At 39.8% G+C, this 12,283-nt stretch overlaps 1 protein-coding gene across 1 annotated transcript in view; it reads right to left on the bottom strand.

Annotated features, from left to right (window-relative positions):
* sorcs1 (sortilin-related VPS10 domain containing receptor 1) overlaps window positions 1-12,283 on the bottom strand; it is a 215,398-nt gene that overhangs the window by 33,974 nt on the left and 169,141 nt on the right. The window contains exons 12-15 of the mRNA XM_073464743.1: window positions 11,145-11,221; window positions 7,389-7,480; window positions 6,926-7,033; window positions 2,271-2,388 (exon numbers count right to left, since the gene is read on the bottom strand). Of these exons, the coding sequence (XP_073320844.1) occupies window positions 2,271-2,388; window positions 6,926-7,033; window positions 7,389-7,480; window positions 11,145-11,221 (395 nt within the window). The remainder of the gene's footprint in view (window positions 1-2,270; window positions 2,389-6,925; window positions 7,034-7,388; window positions 7,481-11,144; window positions 11,222-12,283) is intronic.

Below are 12,283 nucleotides of genomic sequence, written 5' to 3'. Positions count from 1 at the left end.
CATATGGGTGTCTAAACCAATTATAGAACTGGGCCATAAATAAAGGTGTGCTCTGACTCTCTGGCTCAGCCTCAGGCCTGACCAGGTTGAGGGGTTTTTCGGGCAGGTTTAACTATGCAGGGGGCAGGGAGGTAGGTTTGGTTCACTCAGAGCATCAGCAGGAATCTGCATAAGTGCTCTGGGACCTGAGAGACGTCCGGCTTTAGTCTACTGACTGCGCAGCCAAGCTAAAAGCAGAGACGGTCAGCCAGTGATCACACATTACTGGCGTTTGATCGAGTGGCCCCACTCAAACTAACCTGTGTTTCAACCAAACAGACTACAGACTGTAGATTTAATTTCCCATGAAGTAATTGGCATCTTATTTTGTAATAATAGCCCATTAAGTCAAAACTTTAATCCTCTTTAGGGATTTTGTTTGTGCAGCAGAATAGAGTTGCATCCATAGGCTCAGAGTGCTGACATATGATACATAGGCTGCTTGGAATCACTCCCTCTGTGTTACCTTGACACTGTTTTATTCTCTCTGTCTCTGTTTTATTTGAGTGTCCCAAATTCTTTGTACATCCTAAAACATTCCCACAATGGAACGCTTTTGATAGATGTGCACATCAAAGGCTGTATCTAAAATTACTTCCTTTTTACTATATAGTGCAGACTTTTTATAGATGTATAAATTACAGTCGTGCCAAAATTCACCTCTACTACTGAGTGACTGATACAGTGGGAGATGTGAATGAGTAAACAAGGGAGTAATTTCAAAGACAGCTAAAGTTATTCAGCACTGGTAGTAGGCCCCAGGTCCCAGAGGGGCCCCTAAACCAGAGCCTTTCTTTGGACTGTTGTTGGAAAGTCAGGCTAGAGTCAAAGTAGACATGTCCTGATGACATTCTTATGTTCCTCATCCTGATCTGGATGTTTTGATACTGAGCCCTGAAAGCTAAAATTCAAACAAGACTAGGTTAAAACCTGCTATATGGCTGGACCATGTCTGGTCAAGGTGCAAAAATGTGGCCAATTTGTTACTGGGGTAGTCAGTGGTGGAGCTGATATGAATTCCTGGATTGGAAATGCTAAAAAACGGAAAACGGACAGGTAATTAAGGAATGAGTTGAGTTGTTATTACATTCACAAGTTACATTAAAAGATTTCTTTTTATTAGGCCTTTTTATGTAACTCATTATTAAGACAGATTTAAATAACATATTTCCATTTAAGCCTAACTATTCCCTATTCTAAATTTTACACATTTCATGTTTCCCTTGTCTTAGTTCATTACCATGTACAATTTTATCTTCGCTATCAGTTTGGGCATTTCGGTTTTAGAGTTTGCATTACATTTAAAATGTAACCGCTGTGACACAATCAGAAAATAACATTTTGTTCATTTAATTAATACTGCCTTCATTCATTCTCTAGCTCGCTCGACCACTGCCGCTCTGTCTCTCGCTGTCCCCCTCGTTGAGGTGGGGAGTCGTGCCAACTTCAAATAGCGCTTCAGTGAATGGGGACCAACAAATCTTGCACAGTTTGCCTCTAAATTAAACACACTAATAATAATAGAAGGCATCATCTTCCAGCTCCATCTCATTTCTACCAAGCAACAGTTTGGTCACTCTTCATGTTTTCACTGTCAGTGTGGGGAGGGGAGGCATCAGCACTGTGACCTGTGTGCAGCAGCTGAGTGGGAAACGCTCCCGGTGATGTAATAATCATTTGCGCAGAAAAGGCCAAAGGCCAATGAGCAAACGCTTCTCTACTGAGAAGCTCACGGACATTCACGTTTGAGGGGATGGCCCAGCTGTTGCAGTCCAGCCCAAAAAGTCTGATCCAGTAATTACTTTCACCATCGACTCATAACCCATCCATGTCCATCATGCACAATTATAATTTTTTTTCTTTTTTGAACCATTTTTCAATTGGATTTATCACGATTTCTGGTAACTCACAATGAAACACTTTACTCTAAGGCAGGTTGTAACTATATAATTATTTTTTCAGCTGCACTACTTTTTTAAATTTGAAATTGAATCACAAAAAAATAATAAAGATAATAAAAAGTGTGATACTTGCTTTTATGGTAATTTGCTAAAAAAAAATCATCTTACATTAAGGGCCTATTGAGTGTTAAGCTTCTACAACAACTAAAGCAAGTGAATGTAGTTCCATGTGAGCTTCAGATATACATTTCTCCACCGACGGTAGAAAACATTTTTAGGATGTGTGATAAACAAGTCCTGTGTTTATTTCTGTGCTGGCATGGAGCCTACCTGGTTGTGTAGGTGCCACGTCTGATAATCCGCCTCTGTACATCTCCTGTTGAAGATGGACCTGAAGTCTATTTTCACCAGCTGCCACTCCGAGCGATGACTGACGTGGCCGAATATCCTGGAAAATAGCCACGCACGTTGTTTGTTACATACAAAACACGGTGCAGATAATGATCAGCAGAACTGGTGTGAAAGAATTAAACTGATGATATTCTGTGTTTTCTTCACTGTCAACAAATTCCATGAGAGGACCAAAAGCAACAATAAATTGATTCAAAGTCTTATTCCTCTCTGTTAAACTATTAAAAATACACTGGTGAATCAAACTGTTGCACTGAGTGACATGTTCCTTCATTACTATGAAGACAGGCATTGTAGTTAACATAGCATACATTCAACATACACCTTTCACACATGACATCAAATGGGTATTGACCCCCACAAGTGCATTATTTACTCCTGTTTGGTTCACATTTGCCACAAACTACAGTGCCCAGCTGTTTCAGGAAATTATAAATAGTGACAGAAGTGGTAGCAAAGTGGTTGTGACAGAAACCCTTGTGTACTTTCTCACCTAAACACAGCTGGCACTAGACAGAGTGCAGTAACTACAATCTTCTCATCTTCTTTCTTATTACATGATATCTGTGTTGAAGCGTTTTATTGGTTGCATGTTTAAATAGTTGTAATAGATGAGAAATTCAAGTAATCCTCAAGTATTCATTTGTGAGGTTTAATCATTAAAGGTGGCTTGATATATTTAGTTTCATTGTAAAATGTGTGATTATGATCATTTATTGATATATGCTCTCACGCATCTAAGATAGAGCAAGACTTGACTTAGACCATCACAAGACATAATAGACATTCAAAAGTTAAATTAAAAGAGCAATGTTATACTGGTGCATTATAACATTGTTGGTATTGTTGGTATAAGTGCCAGTCTTATGCTTAAATACACAGTGTGTAATTTCTGCAACCAGGGTTCTCTCAAACAAAACAAAATAAAGGACACAAGTAGTAAGGGGTCATGGGAGTTTTTGTCTTCATTGCTAAACAACCACCATTTCTTCAAGTTTTATTCATGTTATGTTAAGGACATTTACCGAATTCTATCTTTTTGGATTTATCTTGATTTAATTATTGTTGGAAACATTTGAGATAATGTAAGTACACAAGTACAAATAGACAAGAGTCTAGTTGTTTTTAGACAGTTTAATGAAGGAATTTAACATATTATATCTTTAAAGATAGGGTTAGGGTTATACACATATATACAGTCGCGGCCAAAAATTCACATTCACTTGTAAAGAACATTCCAGTTCCAATGATGACATCCACAAGCTTCTTTATACTTATAAATAGTTGTTTGTAAAACCAAAAAACAAAACACACTGGAGTGGGGCTTCAAAAAACACCCAGGTGGGACTGTTGACAGGAGTTCTATTTTGTGCAATTCATGCAGCAAGGAATTTCCTGACCATTGGAGTACCTCAATCTTAAAATATCACCTCATTTAAAAGTGTAGAATGTCTGTTTATTCATTGATTCAGTCATCAATCAAAACCCTAACTCTGAGCTGAAAGCCGAATGAATATCCATATTTTTTAAATGGTCAAAAACAAAACAGAATCCAAGGTTCTAAGACTAACCAGATAATGTTGATGAAGGTTCTCAGTCATCCAGGTCATGGTAATTCTATGTGCTGTATCGTAGGCAACTGGATGTGTTTCAGTTTCTTGAAGACAGATAGAAGGCCAGAGAAGACAGATAGTTTGAAAGAGGAGTAAAAGAATCCATCTATGTCAAACTGGAACGACTGTCTTTGAACAGAGGAGGTGGCCTAAGACATTACTTATCACCCACCTACAATGCTGTTCTGAGTTCTCTCCCCAGACAGCTTAACAACCATTCACACCTGGGCTCACCTAGCCCCAGCAACCCACATGAAGGCCGGTTGGGTCAACAACCCACAAGTGGCCCTAACGACACTGAAACTCAGAGCTCACTCGTGTCCTTAACGACTCTGTAAGGTCACTCCCACACAGAGGTTAAAAGCCTGCAACTCCCCTCCAGTTAGTTAGAACTGAAGAAGCCTCTTGGATGAGAGGTGAAACAAGAAACTGAAACACGTCAGTTGCCCATGATACAGCACTTAGAACTAACCAGATGAATATTCCATCTCCAACTAAATTGAGTGGGTGTGTTTCTATGCAGTGACCCCCCCTCACCATTCATACTGCAACATATTTATCACAATCAATCTGTCAATGAGCTCTGGGGGCACCCAACCATGACAGGCACTTACTGTTAAAATGAGTACAAATTGATAAAAAAAAAAAGAGAAAAAAAATGGTGCATGATGGTCTTATGAAAACTAATGGTGTGTCTGCCAGCTGAGAGGCTCCGTGCTCAAGAACTTTTTCTCAATGCAAACCTTCCAGTATTGTCTTTGCAGTGGTCCTTTCCCACCCAAACTCGTTTCTTCTCCTCAAGACTGTTGCTTTGCACTTTCCTATTCTCTCTCTCCCTCTCTGTCTCTCCAGCTGAGCCCTATCTTTGTCCTGTAGAGCTGGCTACAGAGCCGACTGTCAGTCTGTCATTTATGGCAGGTGTCATGAAACATTGATGAAGTGACTGTGGAAACCCTTTGGTAACACATCCCAAATACCTAAATCTCTGCTGCAATGAGGGAGTAGTGCTGTGTCATGGCATATGCACGCACTCCAGCTCTGGGCTATTCTAATAATAAATGTGAAAGAACACAAAAGGAATCTTCATAAATCAGGTTTCTGAGGACACACAAATTCATACAGTGCACTTCCCAATTTTAAATGCTGGTAAAAACTTTTTGAAAGTAAAGTTTCTAGTCTGTTTTCGCAGGAATTCTTTTTTTCATTATTTTGATCATTTTCCTTCAAGTTCTTCAAATGGACAGTCACGCTGTCGCTCGCTGCTAAAGCATTGATCTCCTGTGATCATAATCTGGAGACAGACAGTTTTGATGTTGGGTAGACCTTGAGAGGAATCTTTCTTATTCATGAAAAGGAAAACAGACAGTCAGGAATGCTGAATCGAGGAGGCTTGTATATAGATGCAACCAGCACTGGCTCGGGTTAAGGCAGAGGAGAGCAGGCACATGGTATATATAAACACACACGCACAAAAACCTACTAAAGCTACCTGAAGGTAAAATATATAGGCTTACATTAATTTCCTTGAGACTTACTTTGACCCTAATTATAACCACTACTTGACTAATCCTAAGAAAAATACATAAACCTATCTGCACTGACACCCTCAATATCCTGTGTGTTTAAGGAATTGAGGGCAGGTGCAGTATCGATCGGTTAGGGTGTCCGATTGACCTAACATTATTATCAGAAGGTTTGGTCAAATAAACACATAACCCCATAGCATGCTGCAGGGCTCAAGACAAAAATAGTTATCTCTCTCGCCATGGCACTGTGTCAGCACAAACGTTAGTTACAATCACCTGCTAGCTACTCAGCGCAGGACCTAATGTTTTGAGAATTGTTCCACAGTACCGGTCCATCCAGCCCCTCTGTCACAAATGGCTTGCTGGCATGATCCCGCAAGTATGTTGCGCTAGCTAGTTAAACCCACAAGGGACAATAAATCTGCATCGAAATGAGCAGGAGAAGAGCTAGCTTTTAGCTATTAGCAGATGCTGTCAGCATTCAGCTGAGCTAAACACACAGAGGGACTGAGAGCTTTTGTTCAGAGGAACATGAATTGTTGAACAACACAAGTTCACAGCACATAAATATACTGAAGGACTTCAGCTAAATGGAGATTGAAGGTAAAAGTACCTTGAGTTTGCAATTACAGACACTTTACATCAGTGTACATTTTACCAAACTCCTGTTAGAGACTAAGACAGAATTTTCCCCAAATTTTGTGTTCGAAATTCTGTGTCCTATTTACCTTGTCTTCATTAAAGTTTACAGCTTTACAACGTTTCATTTTGTATTAAATCTATTTCTTCGAATCAATCAAAATAAATACAATTATCCTTTTTCTCAACATTTTAACAGTGTTTTTATAAAACCACTAATAACTAACTATAGATTGTCACTTTCCAAATATGGCACTTGACTCAGAACCACAGTTTCATTATCATAATTACATGCACCATAATATTACAAAGTGTTTTTTCTTCTCTTTTTTAAAACTCTACTGTATATATTTTAGATTAATTTAACACCTTACCCTGAGAATCATTTCCTAACCCGAACCGGAATGTATTAGGGAATTACGCCCAATAATCTATAAGAAAGAACACTAATCTTTTAGTAAATAGATTAGAGCCAATATAAATTCATCACTCATAGATTGCTGATGATAGTCCCCTACCTAAACCTAAATTTACTCTCACCTTAAATTAACCTTAACCTTAACCTTCACTACTGACTCAAAATGTATCTGTTTTCTTAAATGACGATGCTGCTTTTGTCCCCTATTGCTCCAGCTGTCCCCAATTAACTTGGCTTGAGTCTGAAATGTGTCACTGAAAATTGTCTTAATCACACACACACACACACACACACACACACACACACACACACACACACACACACACACACACACACATTGTTGCTTCAATTTTCCGTGTTGACAAATCTGTCACTTACGTCATGATGAGCGTCTCCTCCCCAGGCTCTCCCAGCACCCCGTCCACAAACAGAGGAGAGCTGGTGAAGCTGTACTTGTTCCACTGCCGTCCTTCATCAAAGCTCAACCTGGGAACACAAACAGCTGTTGCACAATGCACCGTTGCTCACCCCTCGCCCCAACTATGTGCAAAAGCTAATGACCCAGAGAATTGTCTAACAACTTTATTTCATATTTGGCACAGGGCTGAGTCACTGATCAGTAGAAACTAGACTCATTATGGCTTCAAACGCAGAAAGGTGAAATGGAATGACAACTGTCAAAGCAGAATTCTCCATGGCTGGTGGGTTTTCTTCGCAGAACAATATTGTCCCTCGGTTCCAAGACAAACTAATTTGCCTTTGTTTGACTAACTTAAGACTTGCTTCCTCCGAGAGAATTAGTCATGCTGTGACAAATGGTGTCTCTGTCATAACGACTCACCACAGGTGTCGGATGGGAAGCGGAGTGTGTCTTATTGCGACTAAGGCCCCTCCTTGGTCGAGATACAGCACTGCGTACTCCTCATTGAAGATCTGCAGGGACAGAAAAAAAGAGAGCACTCTCTCTGCAGTGGCTTGTTACCAGTGTGCATGTCCAACACACGTCGGCACAAACCCACGCTGTCTCAATCAAGTAAGCAAAGTAATATTACACCACACACACACACACACACACACACACACACACACACACACACACAGCATACAATGTGGATAAGCTTGGAATGATTATTTTTCATTGCGGTAACTAATCAACAAACAGGCCCCGTAAATTGAAATCATCAGGATCAAGTGAGGTAAGGCCCACCCATCAGCACTGAACACAGGGACTCAAATAACCCTCAAGATTACATTTGGTGATGGATCTTAAAAGAACACTGGCTAGTGTTTGCAGATTAAAAGCCTCTATGATAAAATCACAGAGTGAGAGAGTGAGGAGGAGGAGGAGGATATTTTCTGTGAGAGGATAGAAGGTCAGTCAACTCATGCTGCTCCATATGGCATGCTGTGATTAGACTGGGCACTTCATTGGAAAAATTAATTGTCAGGTGTGAGTCTGTGGTATTCATAATATAACATACTGTATATGCTGCAGTGTACATATGTGATTACTTGCAGGAATCCAATCGCAGCCAACAGCAGTAACTTCAAAGGAGTTGAAGTCAAACATATATCTTTTTGTTTTGATCTGTGTAAAGATTTTTTCAGTAACTTGATGAATGCAATATTTATGACGTCCAACATTTCATTCCAATGCTGACACATGCAGCTGACCAGCTAGGGGGCCAACATTATTAGCCATTGCTTCATCCAATTTGTGATTTCAGCATAAAGCCGCTCCAGAGTGTCATTTCATACAGCATGTCGGCATGGCAGAACCCAATGAGGCATGACAGTACACTTCATAACGTTGAGATCTGTGTTGTTTTTTTTTTACGTGTTTCCAACTGGTTTCCATCTGTTAATCTACACGTGTCTGCTGAAAGTTTATACAAATATGGATGCTGTTATAATGTGTTGTGATTGAGATCCTGACCCAGCATGCATCGTGGAAAATGACAAAGATACGTTTTTTTGCTCTAAATTACATCACATTATCGTCGTCAGTAAATAGCGGACACTGTCTGGCTCTCACTCAGGGAGAGGGATGCTGTGGGAAGTCCATTGAAAACTCAGTCTGGTCTTTTCCTCACTAAATTTGGTGATTCTTTTCTATATATGTTGCCAAAGACAGAAACTACAACAACACAATAGAAGAAGGGGACAAAAACATTGTGATTTTTGCCCAAAAATGCATCACATAATCACCGCCATTCAACAACGGGAGCCGCCTGGCTCTGCTGCCAGGGACAGATGCTGTTTTTTGGACAGAAATGTGACGAAGAGTCGATAGGACTGACAGGATGACAGAGGCTTTTCCACGTATAAATTCGGTATTTTCCTCATATAAGTTGCCAAAGACACTACCTGCTACCACATTACTGTTGTTTGGTTTTATAACTTTGCTTTGTGGGTGCAAGTGTGGGACATTTGTCTTTTATTTGATGAGTTAAGGATCTGTTTATTTGCCAGACTGAATGGCATCAGAACATCCCCTGTCCCACCCTTCCAGTTACCCTTACGCACAGAGGTCGTCTCGCCTCTGTTGCAGCTCTGTTACTATCTCCACTGGCGGATCAGAGGCAGAACGAAACTGTCCTTCCATTCTGCCTCTGTAACTTTCATACAGATGGCAGGGCGGAATATCGGTGCAATATTCCCGCCTTGAAAAGGCAGTGTGAATGAGGCTAGTGTCTAATATCCAGCAGTTAAATTGGTATTTATTGATGGTGGGATTTCGTTTACAGTGTCTCAAATTAACTTTTTGACCCACTGGCTAAGGGGACAGGTAGAGGTACAAGTATGTCCAGGTGCAGCCACAGCACAGTGGGAAGGCACTTGATGGAAGTTGAACTTCCAAATTTGGTAGTGCAGGAGTCACGGGCTGATTTGGTTGCAGAAGAGGCCAAAAACTTTATTTTATGTTTCTAAATATTGTAGCTGAGGGTTGCGCCTATGCTTATGAAGATATAAATAATAATACGAAGCGCCTTAGTCCGCACCAAGGCAGCAAACTTTTATTGTGAGTACAAATCCAGCACATGCAGACACTCTTTTCTGTTTTTGTACCTTTCACAATAAAAGCCCTAGACGATATACATTTTGAAACTGTTTGTCAGCGGCATACTTAAATTTGAAATTTAATTAAATTTAAATTAAAAACATTTTACTGACAGGCCACTCTATACATAAATGTTGATATTGTAAGCTATTTTATTAACATGTTTTTAGCAGTTATAGGCTATATAGTACAGTATTGTAGTTTATCCTCATTATTTCTGCTCAATAGATATAAATAAATACCTATTTATTTTTCAAATGATTTTGTTTTTCTAAGCCACATTGTATGCTTTGATTCATCGAAGAAGAAGAAAAAGAAGAAGAAGAAGAAGAAGAAGAAGAAGAAGAAGAAGAAGAAAACAAGGCACTTTATTATTCCCTTGAGTTAAAGTTTTGATTTGATTTTTGTCTCATAGTTGCTAAAATTGCTACCTTTAATAACATTTTTGACGTATTTTTGATCTGCTCATTCACCACAGTATTGTGTACAAGTACAAGTTTTGGAGAAGGTGTATTGTCGACTGTGCACCAGCTTTACTTCCTCAGCCTCTAAGAAATTGCCGTGTTTTGTAGGGCCGTGGTTTGTACCATCTGCAAGGCTACAGCTGGACCCTTCTTGGAAGAGGGAAAAATCCACTGGCCAAGAATACTTTTTACTGGACATAATGCATATTGACTTTATTATTTAAAGCAACAACATGTAACATTCTGGAGAAAGATAGCTGATTGTTGAGTCTCATCCTGAAATTAAATTAATTGTTTCTAAACATAGTGTTAGTGCATTAAAAGAAATGCTGCAGTAAGAAAATTGTCATTTATCACAGAGGTACTTGAGGACCTGTTAAGCAAGAGTACAGTTGAGTTTGCTGACAACTTTTGACTTTTTTAATTGAATCTTTAAAATCTGCCTATGTAGAAATTAATATGATATTGTTCTGATTTTAGCATCTAATTGTGAAAATTCTGTAGTGAAAGAAGAAATTAATACCAGATGTAGGCATATATATTTCAACAAATAAGAAAAAAATGTGATTTTTTTTCTGACCCAACCTTTGTGCCTATTCAGGTATACATTGTTAAAGGCACCAACACAGACAAAATTACACCAAAACCCTGCAGAGACTCTTAGCATAGCTTTGCATTACATGACTATTTTGGTACAATATTTTTACCAGTGTGGCAAAAAGACTAAAGACAAAAGTGCATAATCACAGCCCCAGACAGCCATGACCCAATTAAAACCATGCATGTATCAATGTGTGTCAGACATTGTCTGATGTTCCTCAGTCAGTAGCACACCACAGAAGTTGACAGTGTGTCTCCTAACAACACCGGCTTTCAAATGTCAAGCAACTGCTGCCATGGGAGATGTCCACCCAGAACCTGAAGATATGCTATTTATCATCATATGAAAAATAAAAAAAAATATGCACAACAGCTGCAGTGGGATTATAGTTTCCATATTTCCCAAATAAAGTGAGGTTGAGTTTCAGTTTGAACTTTTACAGTACAACATTATTAGAAAAAGTCCCCTCACCTGTCGCCATGTGTTTCCTGCATCCGAGGTGATAAACACACTGACGTTGCTGGTGGTCAGCTCTGAGCCGATGGAGCCTGGAGAGACAGACACCATTCACAGAAGAGACAGAAGACAAGCTGCAGTAAGTGTTTGGGATGGGAAACTGCATAATGCAGACACAGGAGATGAAGTCTGTTTGTGATCAAATAAATCCCAAATTTTATAAAGAGCATTTAGACCAGCAATGGGGATACAGCAGGGGGCTGGAGCCTGCAGCTGCAGACTGGGGTAGTAATTATAGCGCTCCATGAGATCTACTGTTACTGTAGATCTCGTAGGAGTGTGGACAAATGTTGCAGTGACATTTGCCCACACTCCTAAATTACCCAATAAATCCAGATTACTGTATTCATCTTTCAGCAGTTCTGACCATACTAAGACAAGCTTTCCTGATGCCAGGCTAGTGCAGACTGTTGTAATTGCTTTAATTTAGCCTGTAATTGGTGCCAGGTGGTTAAACACGAGGCTGTAAAGTACTGTGAGCATTTCAGAGCTATGGTTATCCCCTTGTCTAAACACTCCTTGAGAAACAATTTGCTTTACAGTCCCTGTAGTGTAACCTAACATTTTTGCTGACCTCCAGCGGTTGACGTTCTCATCTTGCTGCAGTGATGTAGACATGTGCTGTGTGTATACACGTGCCACTCAGCTAAGACTCAACAGTAATGCTGGGTCTGATTAAAGGCCAACAAACTTTCCACCAGGTGACGTCAGTCAAACAACGTTCTGCAGATTGGTGTTAAGGTAGTCTATAGTGAGAGACTTAACCTAAGAGTTTGAGCCTGAAGAGCCCTTTACAACAACAAAAAACCTCACGCAGCTCTGTCAGAATGTTGCTCCAGCTTCTTTGTCCCTGACTGTCTACCCTCAGCAAATATAATATATCTCCTTGCCAAATTTCATTGAGTGGTAGCTCCATACTAACTCTTGTATTTCCTTGCACTTCATGGCTCTGTGTGTCTTATATCCAACTGAAATTGAAAGCACTTTGTCTGAATTACTAGTGCTAGGCTTCAGTACATGCAGCAAAGGCAATGGAGAGGGACAAAATAGGAGACATGAATGAGTGGCAGGGACTTTGGTAAAAAGGTTTTTCT

Source organism: Pagrus major, chromosome 1, assembly GCF_040436345.1.
Source record: "Pagrus major chromosome 1, Pma_NU_1.0".
Lineage (NCBI taxonomy): Eukaryota > Metazoa > Chordata > Actinopteri > Spariformes > Sparidae > Pagrus > Pagrus major.
The sequence above is the reverse complement of the archived record's forward strand: the minus strand, read 5'-3'. Positions and strand labels throughout refer to the sequence as shown.